A 19539-nucleotide genomic window follows, 5' to 3' on the forward strand; every position below is an offset into this window, starting at 1 on the left:
TATTCAATAATTTTGTTAAAAAAGCATTAGTTGACTAATAATTAAAAAAAGGGTAAACTACGTTTTTGGTCCTTATCATATACACCATATTTCAATTTGATCTCTAACCTTTCAATTGTGTCAATTTGGTCTTTACCTTTTCAGTACCATGTCAATTTAGTCCTTGCCGTTATCTTTTGAATGAAAATTGATGACGTGTCTAATAGCTAAAATAAAAAAATGAGCTTCCATTGATGTGAGAATAAGCTAAAATTTTATTTTGGCTATTTGCCATGTCGGCAATTTTCATCTAAGATATAACGGCAGAGACTAAATTGACACGACACTAAAAGGTTAGGGATCAAATTGACACAATTGAAAGGTTATGGGTCAAATTGAAATATAGTGTAAAGGATATGAACCAAATATGTAGTTTACCCTTAAACAAATAATCAAAAGAAGTTTGAACTAATAATTTAAAAACATAAACCAAAAAAATTAGTGTCATTATAATACATAAGTGTTAATTTCCTTCAATAATGCCACTTGGTAATTATCATTAAAAGCATAATAACTAAAATTACAAAATAATAATAATAATACCAAAAACATTCCTTTGAGTCTTTGACAATAGAGTACCTATTAAATACCAAAAAAAAAAAAAAAAAAATCAAAAGGAGAGATGACTCATTACAAGAATAAAAGAAAAGAAAAAACCACAAAAACTATTTAGTCCACATTGGTCCATTTCGGTCTTCTTTGATATATTCAGTCCAATTTGGTCCAATTCAATCCATCTAAGAAAAAGCCCTCACAAAGTGGAGTACTCTTCCGCTCTCCAAAACCCTTTCCTTTCCTCCCTCTTCACTCTTCTCTCCAATTTATGGAAGGGAATGGAAGTGAAAACCTTGAGACAACAAAATGAGCTTTCTCCATTAAAAAACCAATCTCAATTATTACTACATTTCCTCAACACAGATAATGAGTGAGTGAACCATGTTCCCATATTTGTCCATGTGCGTGTTAACTTTTGTTGTTCTTAATTAGCCTTTATTAGTAATAGACTTCAATTTACTACTGATATATACGATTTTTGCTTTTTGTTGTTGTTGTTGTTTTTTTTTGTTTTGTTTTGTTTTGTTTTGTTTTGTTTTGTTTTTTTGTTTTTGGTTTAAAGACTTTTCTATCTAAATACACCTTTGGGATGTACTCGTATTTGGTTTGCAAGTTGTGGTGGGTTATATTTTTCTTAATACACCTTTCTATCTGAATGCTTTTCTATAGATTTTCATAAAAAAAAGAAAAAAGAAAAAAGTTCCACAAGTGCTCCATTAGACGGGTTAAGCCATACCATCGTCTCAAACTCACCCCAACCATCAATGATTCCAAAGATTGGGTGTATATTTAGACACATCTAAGTTTATTGGGGACATGGGTGAGAGAAATAACAGCAAGTAAAAACAAAATCCAATATGAAGGTTCAAAATACAAATTTCCAAATCTAAATAGTAAAAAATAACTCGATCTTAAAGGGTCAAAAGTGTAATTTAGTAATAAATTTAACTATACTTTAAGCACACACTCTCATCAATTTTCTTCTTCTTCTAAAGATCACTACTTTTTTTATTTATCCTAATTCAAGGTTGATGGGCTTTCTAATCACAAAAATACCTAAGGGTGTGATGAGTAGCACACACACAAAAAAAAAAAAAAAAAAAAAAAAAAATCATTGTTGGCTTTATGAGTTTGTTATATTGATTGTACTTATGTCAATGGAGAACAACATGAGTTTCAATTGTGGCTCAAAGTAGATACACAAAAATTAACTAGCCTATGAGCATGCATTCATGTGCATGCTGATAAGGCTCTTTTTTTTTTTTTTTTTGAAAAGGTTAATAGTTTTCCTTCATTATAATTCTAAGTTGCTACAATTTCCAATCACAAAAATATCTAAAGTGTGATCATGGTTTTAGAAACTGGATCGGGGCAAAAACCGATTTTGCCTCCAGTTCCCAGTTTAACTCAGTTTTTGACTGGTTTTGGGGATTTTTACTGGACTGGACTAGTGCTTAGTTCCTGGTTGAACCAATCGGTCCGATCTGATCCAGTTTTTAAACCAAAGGGTGTGATTATTGTTTATGTGAAAAATATATTTCACCCAAAAATGCATAAAACTTATCACACACCTTGGTATTTTTGTGATTGGAAAATATAGCAATTTTAAATTGTGATGAATCAAAACTATTAACCTTTAAAAAGAAAAAAAGAAAAAAGAAGAGCTTCTGAAAAGCTCGTGATAATTACATAATACTAGTCTCTGTGCATATGCTCAGAGGCTCTTCTATTTTTTTTTTGTAAATGTTAATAATTTACTTCCATTATAATTTGGGATTACTACATTTTCCAATCACAAAATGACCTAGGAGTGTGATGAGTGTTATGCGTTTGTGGATGAAATAATTTTTTCATCACAACCCAGGTATTTTTGTGATTGAAAAATGTAGTAATCCCAAATTATAATGGAAGTAAATTATTAACCTTTACCAAAAAAATAAAAGAACCTCTAAAGACGCACTCACGCACGTGCTCAAAGGGTAGTAATTCTTTTAAAGCATATGGATAGGATCTAGGCCAAGAACTGGTCTCAAAATTAGGCACTTTGTTTCCTTCATGAATCTAAATATTGAAGATTTTTTCTGTAATGGAAAAACAATGTAGTAGGCAATATATATTTTTGTAGATGGTTTCAGGTATCATAGGTCTATTCCCTCTATTCTCTCTCCCATGTAATCTGATTGCTGATTGTTAAGGCTATATTATTTATTACGTTCCTCTAGCTATGTAAGAGTAATTTATAGTTAGAGCCTTTCCAAGCTTTTAGGATCCTTTATTTGAATTTTATGAATTTTATCTTGATGCAATCACTTATATGTTTTAACTCCATTACTTTCAGATGAATGCGAGGTTGGTTAATGATCTTTCTCTAATTGTAATTTTTGCATAACTATATATGGTCACCATTATACCTTCAAACAAAATAAATACATGTGATTTTTATTTAACTATCTCGTGCATTGCACAGGTTATCAACTAGTGTATATATAACAATAAAGTCATTATTTCAAGAACACATGCAAGCTATCGACCTTGAACTGTTGTAATAGTAACATTGTTAGCAGAGCTTATACTTTGGCTGAGTTGAGAGGACTTCGTATGTAAGGCAATGTTCCTTTCAGTGAATGCTGATTTCTTTGGAGGGGGCAGATCAACAATCTCACTTTTAAGCATGGAAACAACAACATATATAGTTGGCCTATCTTTAGCAAATTCTTGAACACACAACAACCCGACCTGTATGCATCTCAAAATCTCCATTTCAAAGCAGGGTTCGTATATCATTGGGTCTATTAATGCTACAATGTTGTCTGCATTCCACAGTTTCCAGGCCTTGAAAAATTGAAACATGATTCAAATTGTTAGCATCAATACTAAAACTTATAAATGAAAGGTAATGGAGATTTCAAAATGAGGCAATGAGTGACTTACAATTCCTAAAAGGCTCAAGGACTGCTTATCATTATAAATGCTAGTGTTTCTTCTTCCACTAACTATTTCTAGTAACAACACTCCAAAATTGAAGACATCTGATTTTTCTGAAAATAGTCCTATTTTATCATCTCAAATATTAGTGGTATTGAGGTAAATCAACTGAGTTAGTAATAAATAGTTCATGCATGGCTAAAAGAAAAGTGTTTATATTCATTTATTCGGCAAATGAGTCAAGATCAAGCCTAAGTATAGGTTCGATGATTAAATGATACAAGCTTAAACATAATAATGTGTTCAAGAACAAACTTAGGAGCATAAGAATTGATTTTAGTAAAAAACTATACTAAGTATTGGATTGTACAAATTTGTAAATAAGTTCAAAAGATATCAAATTAATATTTTTAATTTATTGATAAATATAAATATTAAGTTTGTAGTAAAATTATATATAATTTTTTACAATACAACATATGTGAATCTAATTATTAAAAGTTCATAAACGAAAACTATTTTACCTAATTAACTCCAATAATATAATTTCAACTAATTAATTTGTATATGAATTATGTAAAGAGGTAAATTTTTTAGTAGTGGTGTATACTATAAATGAGAACATAATAAGTTAATCAAGTAGTCTGTGGATAAATTTGAGCTTGTTCAACCAAGAAATGAGCTAAGTTTGAACAAGTAATCGTTTGTTGATGAGCTCGAGCTTGGCTTGTGTTGGAATAAATTTGAATAAAACAATCTTGAACTTTTAATACTAAACTTGGCTTGGATTGGCTTGTTTACAACCATACTTCCAATTTAATTTCGCATACCAAGGGTACTTACTATGTTCCAACAACCCTTCTAGTATTCGCCTGGTCTTCATTACCTCGAAAAATCCGAGCCGTACCAAAATCTGATATTTTTGGATGCAGCTCTATGAATTATCCTTAATCTTGAATCCCTATGAAGGTAGAGCAGACCTCGACTAATTCCTTCAATAATGTTGAAGCATTTTCTCCAATCTAGCGATTTTTCTTTTTGTGGATCTAATGAATTTAAACAAAAGAAACAAGAGAAAGAAAGTGAAAGTTAAACTTATAAGGTGAATGAACATGAGGTTTGCAAATGAAGTTCATTCGGTAGAAGTCATTAGAAAACTATGTTCCCAGTGAATTACCACAACAAAGAATATTGTTCCATTGTCTATTAATATACTGGCACTATTTCTAGGCACAAATTTAAAAATTGAAAAATATTTTGGTAACAAGAAATTGTATCAAAATTAACTAACCAAAAAGAAATGCATCCATGCTTTTGTTTGACATGTATTCATAAATCAACATCCTCTCTTCTCCTTCAACACAGCAGCCATGGATCCTAACAAGATTCCGATGTTGGAGTTTAGAAATTACTACCACCTCATTCATAAATTCTTCCAACCCTTGTCCAGAGGTTTTGGAAAGTCTTTTTACTGCAATTTCTTGTTCATCTGACAATATTCCCTATAAGAAAACATCAAATCATTAATTAGATATTCAAATTACTACACAAAAAAGGTCTAGGAGAACAACCATTACCCTGTATATAGGACCAAATCCACCCTGCCCAAGCTTGTTAGATTGATGGAAGTTGTTTGTTGGTTCAGGTTGTCTCCAAGCATGTTTTAACTTTGAAATTTTTTATGTGCTTCCCCTATGTTCAACAATTAGATTCCCTTTCCTTTTTTTTTTCCTGGCTGATTTCAACTAAAATTGTCAGTAATCTCTAATATGTAGCAACACTTCCTAGTCCATTGTATTAATTTTAGTCAGAATATTACCTTTATGTTTAGCTATCTAACTCCACAATATGAAAGTACAGATTGAAATCGAAACTGTTCCTATTACCACTGTGATTGTAACAATTTTTTTTACATCTCCCTCTGTATCTGTAACTGAAAAAAAAAGTATCATACTTATTTTTTGGGCATTGTATATCGGAAAAAAGTCTTGCAATAAGGATTTATTAACTTATTTCTTGGACCAAGTTCTCAAGGCTTTATAAACTAGGCTGCCGGAATGTTTTCTATGTAACTAAGAAAACACACAATGGTCAGAGACAAGGGTTAATGAAGCAAGCATCTCAAAATTATTTGGGGTCAGAGACAAGGGTTAATTATAGCTCTCCACCTTTATAACAAAGAGATTAATTTATGATGTTTTTCCGGATTAATGGATAGCTATCCACCATAAACTATAAGAGTGTTGGTGGTGTACATACTAAACTACAAAAAAATTATAAGATTGACATTGATTTAAGATTAATTTGATCATGTATTATAATTTTAACACTAATTTGGAAGGTAGGTGGATATTGTAAAGAAAGAAAGCAAGTATTAGAGGATGATGTGGTGGAAGTTGGATTTGGGTTCAGGATGGAAATCTTAGGGGCCGAACCAAAGTGTGCACTTTGTGTAGAAGACTACTGTAACTTGTTGATCATTATAGTGGATTATTCAAAGCTCGACCTGTGGATGTACCATCAATGTGTTTAATGATTTGTCTCTTAAATTTTATATTACATATCTTTCTTACTTAATCTTGGTATTTGTTGGATTCAATCACCTTTCCCCACCTTATCCCCCAATAAAAAAAAAAAAGTTCCACTTGTTAGACCCCTATTAAGGTGCAGATAAGGTGACCCACACTTGAAGGGGTAGTGTTAGATTCAAGGATTAAACTTCAACACCATCACAGCACCACCACTACCACCATGACCCAAAATCAACCACAGCACAAACCGGCACGTACCCTTCGTCGTCCACCTCCAGCAAAAAACCCATGCCAAATCAAGTAGGCTCTAGCGTGGTCCCGCAAGATTGAACCTAAAACTGAAAACCCATGCCAAATCAAGTGATTATCATGGAAAAAAGAACTATCCAATACTGAAACAAATCAAGGAAAAATCAAACCTTATGGAGAAAGGTTGGTGAAACAACACAGGGAAAGAAAGAAGAAAAAGAGAGAAAAAAGTGAGTTGGTGAGAGAAAAAGAAATAGGAAAAGTGAGAATAGTCAAAGTACTAATAAAAAACGTTAAAAAAAAAAAAAAAGATTTGAGCTAGTAGACTATTATAAATGACAGTCTACTGTAGTTGAGATGCTAAATATTTTGAGTATAGCAGATTTGATGTGGTGTGATTTTTGTGGAACGAGATGCTAAAATTAGCTTTTAGCAATTCACATCTTTGATGTGAATGCTCTTAGGGTTTAATTTTAATTGTTTCAAAATGTGAAATATTTGGGATCATTGTTGTCACGTGACAACATCATTTTAAGCCTTGTGTTCTGTTTTTTTTTTTAACCATTGGGTCCATAGGCCTACTTTGAACACCCTTGAACCCAGCATGCTCAAGGCTCAACCCACTTCTCCCATCGTGACTTGAGACTACAAGCCTAACCGATAATTGTTCATATTACTATCATGGTATGGGCCTTAGACCCATCCAAATATGGACCCTATATATCCAGGCTCTCGAACAATCAAAACACCAAACTGATACAAAATGATGTTGCTAAGAAATTTAGTCCATTGTACTTGTTATTATTTAATCAATACATTGTCTTGTTAATTGTTATCAAAGTATGTTATGGGATGCTTAATTCCTTTACCATTAGTAAATGAACACTCAAACCTCCTTTAATATGAGTTCCAATTAGCTTAACTAATAAAGTCTCTTGTCATGGCATAAGAGATTTGGAGTTTGATATACGCTATCCCTATGAAGGTACAGTAGACCTTGACCAATTTGTTCAATAATATTGAAGTGTTTTTTCCCATCGAGGAGTTTTTGATTGAGTGGATCTAAATGAATAGTGAAAAAAATTAGTAAAGGAAGCATAATCTGTACGGAGAAAAAAAGAAATATGGAGGCCAATAGTTCAACATATTAAGGATATAGAAACTTTTTTTTTTTTTTGAGAAGGAAGTTTTTTTTTTTTTTTTTTTTTTTTTTTTTTGAGAAGAAAAAAAGGAAGGGAGTTTAAATGTACTAACCAAAAACAAATGTGTCCAAACTTTTGTTTGCCATGTATTCGTATAGATCAACATCTTTTCTTCTCCCTCAGAGAAGTAGCTAAGAAGTCTAACAAGATTTCGATGTTGGAGTTTAGAAATCACCATCACCTCATTCATAAATTCTTCAAGCTCTTGTCCAGATGATTTAGATAGTCTTTTCATTGCTATTTTCTGTCCATCTTCTAATTTGCCCTAGCCAATGAAACAAATGAATACAAGTACTTATATGTTTTTTTTTTTAATTATTTTTTTAGAATACTAAATATTTTTACACACACACAAGGAGAGCGGGGAAAAGATTTTAAAGAAACTTATAGTGGTGTATATCCAAAAGGGCCTAACTCTTGGATACACAACACTTATATGTTTGATTTGAAGAGGAACTAATCAAGTACACAAAAGGCAGCTATTACCTTATATAGACTGGACCAAACCCACCTCGCCCAAGCATATTATCTACATGAAGGTTTGTTGCAGTCGCCACTTCTTCCGAACTGAAAATGGGTAGCTCGTGGAGTTTAACATCGTCCAGGCAGTCAAACAGTAAGCTGTCCCTGCTTTTATTATTCCTTTCTGATGCAAATTCTAGTAGTCAAAAGTAAATTTGTTGAGATAACTGAAGCTTTGATAACTATTTGTTATGTGTGTTTCCAATAATAGTGGAACAAAATAGAAATAGAAATAGAAATAGAAATTCAGAAGAAACAATCATATAAGAAATATATAAAGATTTAAGTGGTTGGACTTAGGTTTACATTCATGAGCATTGCCTAAGAGAAAGTTTAACTTTTTTTTTGGAGAAGAAGGGAAAGTTTAAATATGAAAATAGGGAGACTACAAAAGTGGCACAAAAAAATTGTCACAAAATCCGAACCCCACTATCTTCTCAAAAATAAAAAAAATACGAATCCCACAAGGAAACCTTGGTGCAAATAATTCAAGTGGTTGTTCTTCAAGATAGGACAGTTTTGTTAGTGTGTACTCACAAACAGGGCTTCAAACTCGTCACAAGATGGCCAATGAAAATTTCATGATAGAAAATAAAGAAAGGAAATTATGGGAGTATTATGTTTTTCATCTTTTGGGATTGATCTTATATAGAAAAACCATTGGACATAGAAAAGAAAAGGCTAGGCTTACAATTTTGGCCAGCTTGATTCACGATAAACTTGCAAAAGTATTTGAACATTTCAATCTTCTCTATAATTTCAATCTTATTATAAAGGAAAATAAAGAAGAAGAGAGTTAAGAAGTGGTTGAGTGTTGTAAGAAAAGATTTGAAGGATTTTCCCATCCCAGATAGGTCGCTAATTGCCAAAGAGGCAATATGAAATCAAGAGTAAACGAGATTATGGGCTCGTCTCCACCTACGCGAGAAGAAGGAAGGTTATAGAATAAGGGCTTCGGCCTTTTTCCAATTTAAAGCTATTGGGCTTAAAGTTTAAAACATATCCAACATATAAATTGTAAAAATTGGCAACTTGATAGTCCAAATACCAATTCAATTGCGAGTGTTTCACTGAGTTTTAAAGGAATGTCAAGCCAACCTTAACTTAAATTGATTGAAACCTCATTAATAGTAATAATAATTAGGGGTGTCAATGTTCAACCCAACCCGCGAATACGACACGAACCCGACACGGGCTTTTGCGGGTTATGGTTAGGCCTTAGTGGGTTTGGGTCATAAACGGGTCAACCCGAAATGTGTCATAAGCAGGTCAACCCGCCATAGACACATTTGACACACTAATTTATTTCTATCAACCCGAAATGACCCATTTAACACAACCTGTTTAACTCATATAACAAATAAATATTCATTTTATTTTAGATTTGTCAAATACCTTTTATGTCCACCCTATTTTTTAAATTAAAAGAAAAGTAAGTAATTACAAAAATTTACAAGGGATATAATTGGTAATTGAAGCTTTACAAACCCTAGGGATATTGTATTTTTGTTGAACTATATTATTTTGAATTTGAGTTGAAATGTTTGCACTTCTTTTGGAGTGTAAAGAACTTATTTCTAGATAAATGTTATATTTTTGTTGAACTATATTATTTTATATGTGGGTTGAAGGCTTGAAGTGTATGTACTACTTTAGGGATTTAAAAAAAAAAAAAAAAAAAAATTCTAGATAGATGTTATATTTAATATTATGCAAGTTGAAATGGGTTGTATTACATTCATGTCAACTCAACACGACCCGTTTATTAAGCATGTCAAGTGGGTTGGGTTAGGTCAACCCGCCTTATTAACAGGTCGGGTTAGGGTTGAAGGATCGTGAAACGATTATTAAATGGGTTAGGTTCGGGTTGAGCAATTTAGTCGAATACCTCTACCTCGACACGACACGAACCCAACACGTTAACTCGAATTGACACACCTAATAATAATAAAAAAATTTTCCTTCACCTCTACCAAAGCCCCTAAGGGCATTTGGTCCACTTCATCAATTCGGTCCAATTCAGTCTACTTTAATCCACTTTGGTCAATTTTGGTCCAATTCGGTCTACTTTAATCCACTTTGGTCAATTTTGGTCCATTTCGGTCTACTTCAGTCCACCTAAATTCAATTAGGTCAATTCAGTCTATTTGGTCCAGTTAGGTCCATTCAATCCTATTCGGTCCATTTGGTCAATTCAGTCATGTTCGGTCCATTCGGTCCAAGTCGGTCCATACGGTCCATTCAGTCCACTTCGATCTATTCGGTCCAATTTGTAATTTTTTTTCTCTATTTTAATGATATAACAAATATACTTGTAGTTAATTCATAATTAAAATTATGGAAAATCGTGAGCATGATAATGAGTCAGTATCAAATTCTAAACAAACATTTATTGAGATAGATTTGCAAATCTTGCCCCCCTAAACTAAAATCCTAGCTTTGCCACTAATTACCTGATCCGTGCACCCCGCCAGAAAATGCATTTAAAGTCATAAAAATTCAAAGGATTTCATTCCCCCTGCCAGAAGTTGTTTATATCTCATTGACTAACTCATTGCCCCCAGTCAAGAATTAGTAGTAGACTAGTCTTGAAGTAGTAGTAGACTAGTAGTTGTTGTTCTTTTTTGGCTAGGTCTTGAAGTTGTTAATATCTCATTTGACCCCAGTCTAGAAGTTGCTCAATAGTCTCTTCTTTTGAAGAAAAAGATAGGTAAAATGTCAGATCATGGAGCAATGTTGAAACTAAGGAGGGAATAGGATACTTCAATTAATTTTCTTGAATTGTCCTTATTATAGGATACCTTCTTAGTTATATTCACACGATCTAAGTCTTAATTATAATCATATTTTTTTTTTAAACTTGATTTCCAGAAGTATCCTTACTTTGTAATTATATTCTTGAACATCATGGAGACTCAAACATATTATCTTAGCTCCCATTGAATATCTTAATACACCAATCGTCGAGCTATTTATTTTTCACTCAATTCTCACAACCCCCACCCTCATTTTTGTTGCTTTCCTTTTCTAATACTAACAATAACAACATGGGAGCGCAATATTTATTTATGCTTATTATGCTTTAATTTTTTCTATTGATCTTATAAAAGTTGTGGATACTGTTACTTTTTATAAATTTAATCCACCTATTTTTATTTTTATTAATTTCTAAAATAAAAATGACATCACCAATATCGATATTTGATCCCAGGCCAATGCTGAGTGAGTCTCAAGTTTGAAGGGATGAATGGAATCGCCACCAATAATAGGATTTTTCCAATGTGATTTGCTAACGTGTAATTCATCTTAATATCAGCCTAAGGCCTCATTTTATCCCAAATTGGGTAATAAAGATTTGAAGAATTATTGAAGTAGAGTTTTTTTCCCCTTTTTTTTAGAGATATTCATAGAGATCTAAAGGCAAGTAATATCTTGTTAGATGAAGAACTAAATCCGAAAATATCAGACTTTGGAATTGCTAAAATTTTCAGAGAACGGGAAAATCAAGCTAATACTAAAAGGGTTGTTAGGACATATTAAGTGCTTTTGTCGAAATATAATTTAAGCTATTCCCCCCCCCCCCCCCTTCAAAACAAAAAAACGGGGGAAAAAAACTATTTATGCTTAAAGTAGTCAAATGATAAGGATGTGTTTTAGTGATTCGTTTTGATAATTTGGATATTTAGTTTTTATTCCTCTAGTTTCTGTAGGCTAGATTTGCATGTGCTCTCTCTTTTTGAAAAATGCTTATAGGAATTGCAATTGGGTTATCAGCTTCACAACCACATTTTCATCTTTTATTTTTTTTTTTTTTTGATGACTATATGTTTTGCTGTCAAAGATTGATTTTTTTAAAATATTTTTTGATTTAATAATTTTTGGGTTGGCAGAGTTGAACATGAATTGTTTTTGCAGAGTTGGTATAGAATTACTGTTAAGGTGAGATTCAAAAATCTACATGTGGAGGCAGTGTGTGAGGTTGTTCATGGCAAGCCCCTACCAACACTATGGAATTCTCTTCTGTAGCTCTCTATAAGTACTTTTATTTTCTTAACAAGAAATGACTGGAACAACCTAAAGATAAATTTTTTAAATTTATTAGTGTAAAGCATGCTAGGTGTTTGTTTGACTGGATAAATCTTTTATTTCCTGTATTGCTTCAAATATCTAATATGGATGGGCTTGCTTGGTGTAAAAGATAGTAAGTCTTGATGAAACTTCTTTGTGGATGTTCCTACCATTGTCCTGACATTATGGAATTTGTGAAATACAAAATTGATCTCTTGGTCCAACAGAATCACTAATGGAAGTGCTTTGTCGGGACTTGGGCTTTTCTTGACCATTGGTCTGTTGCTTTTGCTTTTGTAATAAAAATAATTTCATTTTCTTGATGTTCTCTTTGTTTGGTTAATTGGTACTGTTTTTTCTTTATGAAATTCTGAAAATCTTGAGACCAGGATGTGCGGTAAATTTCAATTTCAATTGGAAGTTGAGTATAATATTAATGCAAAAAACGTATTCTTGCTTAATACCAGGGGACCTTGGAGCAGACCTTAATAATATTTTTCAATCTGTCATTTGCAGCCCCAAGGGCAATGGAGAAGTGTAAAACTGTAATTAGTGCAATGCTTCCACTGTGGATGGATATAATATTCTATTGACGCATATGAATGGGGTCTAAGCGGGTCTCAAAATGGGGCCCTATGTTTCCTTTTTATAGATATTGAAGATTCTGTAATGGAAAAACAATGTAGTAGGCCAGATATATAAATGTAGACGGTTCCAGGAATCTTAGGTCTATTCCCTTTATTTACTCTCTCCCATGTAGGTGGAGTTTGGAAAGCGTCTGCGTTGCGCGTTTGCATTGCTTTTCTGTGAGTTCCGTACACTGTTCACGGGACTCACAAGTACTTTTTTTTAGAAAAACAACTTTAAAACTGGGTCTCATGATGCTATTTACACATTTAAAAATTATTTTGCTATAGTTTTTTCAGTTTTCAATTTTCAGCAATAAGCGGTATCCAAACAGACCCGTAATCTGATTGCTGATTGTTAAGGCTATATTATTTATTACGTTCCTCGAGCTATGTAAGAGTAATTTATAGTTAGCCTTTCCAAGCTTTTAGGTTCCTTTATACATGTGTTATCTTTAAGTGCAATCACTTATTTGTTTTAACTCCATTACTTTCACATGAAGGTGAGGTTGGTTTATGATCTTTCTCTAATTGCAAATTTTGCATAACTATATATGGTCACCATTATACCTTCAAACAAAATAAATATATGTGATTTTTATTTACCTGTCCCATGCTTTGCATGGGTTAGCAACTAATGTATATATAATAACAAAGTCATTATTTCAAGAACACTTGCAAGCTATCGACCTTGAACCATTGTAATAGTAACATTGTTAGCAGAGCATTTACTTTGGCTGAGTTGAGAGGACTCTGTATCCAAGCCAATGTTCCTTTTAGTGAATGCTGATTTCTTTGGAGGGGGTAGATTGACAATCTCACTTTTAAGCATAGAAACAACAACGGATACAGTTGGCCTATCTTTAGCAAATTCTTGGACGCATAACATCCCAACTTGTATGCACCTCAAAATCTCCATTTCAAAGCAGGGTTCATATATCATCGGGTCTATTAATGTGACAATGTTGTCTGCATTCCACAATTTCCAGGCCTTGAAAAATGAAAACATGATTCAAATTGTTAGTATCAATACTGAAACTTATCAATGAAAGAAGAAAATAGAGATTTTCAAAATGAGGCAATGAGTGACTTACAAGTCCTAAAAGGCTCAAGGACTGCTCATCATTATAAAAGCTAGTGTTTTTTCTTCCACTAACTATCTCTAGTAACACCACTCCAAAACTGAAGACATCTGATTTTTCTGAAAATAGTCCTTCTATTGCATATTCAGGAGACATATAGCCACTGAATTTCAACAATAGAACACATTGTAGATTTTATCATCTCAAATATTAGTGTTATTGATATAAATCAACTGAGTTAGTAATAAATAGTTCATGCACGGCTAAAACAAAGTGTTTATATTCATTTATTTGGCAAATGAGTCAAGATCAAGCCTAAGTATAAGTTTGATGATTAAATGAGACAAGCTTAGGCATAATAATGTGTTCAAGAACAAACTTAGGAGCATAAGAATTGATTTAAGTAATAATATACTTGTTTATACTTAATATTGGATTGTGTAAATTTGTAAATAAGTTCATAAGATATCAATTAATATTTGTATTTTATTGATAAATATATATAATCAATTTTATAGTAGAAATTATATAAAAATTTTTAACAATACAACATATGTGAATCTAATTATTAAAAGTTAATAAATGAAAACCATTTTACCTAATTAACTCCAATAATATAATTTCAACTACATAATTTATGTATGAATTATTTGCATAGATTTGTAAAGAGGTAAAATTTTTAGTAGTGGGGTAAACTATAAATGAGAACATAATAAGTTATCAACTAGTTGTGAATCAATTTGAGCTTGTTCAACCAAAAAATGAGCTAAGTTTGACCAAGTAATCTAGTGTGTTGTTGAGCTTGAGCTCGACTTGTATTGGAACAAATTTTTATAAAACAATCTTGATCTTTTAATACTCAACTTGGCTTGGCTTGTTTACAACCATACTTTCAATTGAATTTGACAAACTAAGAGTACTTACTATGTTCCAACAACCCTTCTAGTATTCGCCTGGTCTTCATTACCTTGAAAAATCCGAGCCGTACCAAAATCTGATATTTTTGGATGTAGCTCTTTATCCAACAAGATGTTACTTGCCTTTAGATCTCTATGAATAATCCTTAATCTAGAATCCCTATGTAGGTAGAGCAGACCTCGACCAATTCCTTCAATAATGTTGAAACATTTTCTCCAATCTAGCGGATTTTCTTTTTGTGGATCTAATGAATTTAAACAAAAGAAACAAGAGAAAGAAAATGAGGGTTAAACTTATAAGGTGAATGAACATGAGGTTTGCAAAATAAGTTCATTTGGTGGAAGTCAATAGAAAACTATGTTCCAAGTGAATTACCACAACAAAGAATATTGTTCCATCGTCTCCTAATATACTGACACTATTTCTAGGCACAAATTTAAAAATTTAAAAATATTTTGGTAACAAGAAATTGTATCAAAATTAACTAACCGAAGAGAAATGCATCCAAACTTTTGTTTGGCATGTATTCATAAATCAACATCCTCTCTTCTCCTTCAACACAGCAGCCGTGGAGCCTAACAAGATTCCGATGTTGGAGTCTAGAAATTACTACCACCTCATTCATAAATTCTTCTAACCCTTGTCCAGAGGTTTTGGAAAGTCTTTTTACTGCAATTTCTTGCCCATTTGACAATATTCCCTATAAACAAACATCAAATCATTAACTAGATATTCAAATTACAACACAAAAAACCTCTAGTAGAACAACCATTACCCTGTATACAGGACCAAATCCACCCTGCCCAAGCTTGTTAGATTGATGGAAGTTGTTTGTTGCACTCGCCAGCTTCTCAAAATTGAATAGCGGCAGCTCCTGGACTTTAACTTGGTTCAGGTTTTCTCCAAGCATGTTTTCATTTGGAAATGTTTTATGTGCTTCCCCTCTCTTCAACAATAAGATTCCCTTTGCTTTCTTTTTCCTTGCTGATTTCCACTGAAGTTGTCAATAATCTCTAATATTTAGCAACACTACCTAGTCCACTGTATTAATTTTAGTCGGAATATTACCTTTATGTTTAGCTATCCACCTCCACAATACGAAAGTGCAGATTGAAATGAAAACTGTTCCTATTACCACTGTGATTGTGACAATTTTTTTCAAATCTCCCTCTGTATCTGTTAACAGAAAAAAAGTATTATACTAATTTTGTGGGCATTGTTTATCGGGAAAAAAAAATCTTACAATAGGGGCTTATTAACTTATTTCTTGGCCCAAATTCTCAAGGCTTTATAAACTAAGTTGCTGGAATGTTTTCTAAGTAACTAAGAAAATACATAAAGTTGAGAGACGGGTTATTGAAGCAAGCATCTCAAAATTATTTGGGGTTTCTTTCAAGAAGTTGTTTGGTAGATTTCATTGCCGGGAAGGCGAGTTTTGTAAAACTCTCGGAGGAAATCTTATAAGTTGCGTGATAAAACTATTAGGGTTAATTACAGCTCTCCACCCTTATAACCCAAGATATTAATTTATGATGTCCTTCAGAATTAATGGATAGCTATCCACAATAAACTATTGGAGTATAGGTAATGGACATACAAAACTACAAAAAAATTATAAGATTGATTAAGATTAATTTGATCATATATGGTACTTTCAACACTAATTTGTAAGGTAGGTGGATATTATAAAGAAGGAAAGAAAGAAAGCAAGTATAAGAGGATGATGTGGTGGAAGTTGGATTTGGGTTCACGATGGAAATCTTAGGGGCCAAACCAAAGAGTGCGCGTTGTGTAGAAGACCTTTGTAACTTGTTGATTACAGTGGATTATTTGAAGCTCGATCTATTGATGTACCTTCCATGTGTTTGATGGTTTGTCTCTTTAATATTATATATCTTGCTTGCTTAACCTTGGTATTTGTTGGGTTCAATCCCCCGTCTCCACCCTATCTCACAATTTAAAAAAAAAAAAAAAAAAAATTCACATGTTGGACCCCAATTAAAGGGCAGCTCAGGTAGCTCTCATGTGAAGAGAGTGTATGATTAAATGATTAAATTCATTATTTCTTAACAACTTAAGTTTTTGGGAGAATCAATAATTTATCAATCTCTATATTGGAAAATTTACACATGATTAAAGATATCTGTTGAGATTTTTCTCACACCATGAGGTGGTTTTTTTCCCAATATAATTTATACAAAATAGATTACTGATATGTTTTCTTTTCTTTTCTTTTCTTGGACAAATAAATTGGCTTTAACTAGGATTTCATTATCTAGGGGAACTAGGGGGTGGGTGGGTTGAAGTCGGAAGAAAAGGTAACCTAACAAACTGGACCAGCAGTGTATGATTTGAATCACCAAGGGTGGTGGTCTAGAAGTTAATGAGCATACTCCTAAGTGGTTTGGGAGGTCGAGGTTCCAAGTTTGAATCTTGTAATGGGAAGCGCTCATAATAAACCTCATGCCCCCTTTGTTGCCCACTAGTGCCCTTGTGGGGTTAGGATAGCATCATCTATTGCTCATTAAATCCCCTATTTGCAGGTTGAGATGGTCACGCCCAGCGGCCCAGGTAGGAATGCTACTTTGGTCACTCCTTCCTATCCTTTTTTCAATAATTAAAAAAAAGAAGCAGTGCATGATTTGAAGCTTAAGATAAATTTAGACAGAAAACTAAATAACTCACCAAGTTCTAAACAGGCAAGACGAATGTAAAGATCAACTCCGCTGCTGGACAATTGGTTTGTGTCAATTAAGTTTCTAGTCCATGACATACACCCTATGCCAATATCATATGCATAAGCTATACATGAACAATTCTGTAAACACTGCTGCCTGCAGTCATCTTCAAGAGCAGCTGACCATTCTGCAAAGTCTGGCACCTTCATCATCTTCAGTTTCAAAAACCCATCCATTTTGCCGGCTTCACTGCCAGTACTGTTCACCCTCCCACACTGCAACGGTGTCCTCCTCACACATCCACTAGTCCAATTTCCTCTATTCCATTCTTTTGTGTCATTTGGCTTAAACCCCCGTAAACAGCTGCAAATTGGTGAGTTCCGTGAATAACAGCTTCCAAATTCACCACACTTACCATAAAAATGGCACTCACTCTTCAAAGCTTTCCACAAGACCTTCCAATCTTCCTTCTCATTATCCCAATATCTTAGCTCCATATCTCCTTGCGTAGTCAGGACAATATGTGACAAATACATGTTCACATAAAAGAAACTTAAAACAAATGTTCCGTCTTGATCCTCTACGAAACTAAATCCATTTTGAAATACATGATACATTTCTTGCATTCCACTAAAGGTCCGACCACTCCATGGGCCACTGCGCCAAAATGGGCTCCCGTCTTTCCAAACCAATGCTTGAGGAGGATGTTGAGGTTGAGCACCACCCAAGAAGCTTCCGATGGATGGATCAGAAGGGCTTTTCCATGATGTACACTGAACTTTCTTACCTGTTCTTGCATTACTACTAATTTTCATATTGGGCAACATTGTATTAGTAGGAAATTGGAAACTCTCCCATATGATTGTCCCTGTAGTGTCTTGTAAGACAAGGTTCCCTGAATCTAAAAGCTGGGCTTTTGAATTGAAAACAGAGTTTGTGACTTCTGATGACCAAAGAATCTTTTTTTGTCCATCTAATACGACAAGATTTCCATCCTTAAATATAGTAAGAACCCCAGAAGCATCTTTGAGGGGTTTTTGTCTGTTAGCTACCCATACCCATTGGGCAGGGGAAACAGAATTTTTATTATACCATATTCCGACATAGCGATTGGTTGAATTTACTGGGCTGAAGAATCCCAGTTTGAACGTACTACCATTGGAGATTATGTAATCAGAGTCTTTGTCTTTGATGGATTGAGAAGATCTAATGGTGTCTATGGCAAGGACTAAGTTTAAACAAAGGCAACAAAGGACAAACAAGAAGTTTATCATACCAACAGGCCCCATAGCTTGTTCGAACAAACTTGGTGTGAGAATGCAGAACAGGGGGCCATGTTTATATAACAATTTATGGTTGGTTGGTCTCTAGGATAAATCTCCAGACTTTCGTGAGTCTAACAACCCATAAAATATATCAAGCAATAAAAATTCAACAAAGACCTAAAAGTCTCCATTTGCTCTTTTCAATAACATTGTGTCACTTACCAAGAGTTTGTAGCTCAACTGATGTTTTCTTATGTTTCTAATACAGATGTTCAAATTCTCCCTCCCCAATTGTAACTATTAAATTATCAAAAAAAATATGGATTAATATTCACAGGGACACTATAACACCCCATAATTTTATTACTAATTTCTTTTTTATACATAATTTAAAAAGGGGGCCCACAATTAAATGGATTCAATTGATTTGAACCTAAGATATTTAAATTAGATTATTATTATGGTATAAGAGGCCCAAGTGAGATGGCATAAGTGTGTGTATATATATATATATATATATAGGCCTTGATAAGCTTTAAAAACCCTAACCTTTTTCCTCTTAAGCTACATGTGTATATATATAGGAGGATTCCTTTTGTTTCAACCGCAACACACTGTTAAGCTTTTCTTTTCTTCTATGCGATACGGGTTTGTGCATGAATTTATTTTAGTACCTATAAGCGTCGCTCCATGAACCTAATCTATCATTATATTAATGGTAAAAGAAATCCTATGATTGTTACCACACTTAGACTAGGCAAGTACATATAGGCATGTGTCATGGAATGGAGCTAGGAGGCGTTGGTCTCATGATTCTCCACCTATCCTTATATTAATGGAAAAGATGTCCTATAATTGTTATTATATTATATTAAGAAT

At 33.2% G+C, this 19539-nt stretch overlaps 1 protein-coding gene across 1 annotated transcript; it reads right to left on the minus strand.

The window, feature by feature from the left end:
* Window positions 1–13399: 13399 nt before the first annotated feature.
* Window positions 13400–18684, minus strand: LOC115966751 (G-type lectin S-receptor-like serine/threonine-protein kinase At1g11300). The gene is made up of 7 exons (XM_031085919.1): window positions 17403–18684; window positions 15786–15893; window positions 15493–15701; window positions 15207–15417; window positions 14724–14937; window positions 13812–13962; window positions 13400–13708 (listed from the first exon to the last, which is right to left on the minus strand). The coding sequence occupies exons 1-7, from the start codon at window positions 18682–18684 to the stop codon at window positions 13400–13402; spliced, it is 2484 nt and encodes an 827-aa protein (XP_030941779.1).
* Window positions 18685–19539: the final 855 nt, after the last annotated feature.

The sequence above is a fragment of the Quercus lobata genome, chromosome 11 (genome assembly GCF_001633185.2).
Source record: "Quercus lobata isolate SW786 chromosome 11, ValleyOak3.0 Primary Assembly, whole genome shotgun sequence".
Taxonomy (NCBI): Eukaryota; Viridiplantae; Streptophyta; class Magnoliopsida; order Fagales; family Fagaceae; genus Quercus; species Quercus lobata.

What these genes read in the sequence shown, in the direction of transcription:
- LOC115966751 (XM_031085919.1), bottom strand. Translation starts at nt 18,684, where the DNA reads ATGGGGCCTGTTGGTATGATAAACTTCTTGTTTGTCCTTTGTTGCCTT. An exon ending in TCTTGCCTGTTTAGAACTTG is followed by an intron (nt 15,894 to 17,402) that starts GTGAGTTATTTA and finishes TTCTGTTAACAG; the next exon opens with ATACAGAGGGAGATTTGAAA. An exon ending in GATTTGGTCCTGTATACAGG is followed by an intron (nt 15,418 to 15,492) that starts GTAATGGTTGTT and finishes GTTTGTTTATAG; the next exon opens with GGAATATTGTCAAATGGGCA.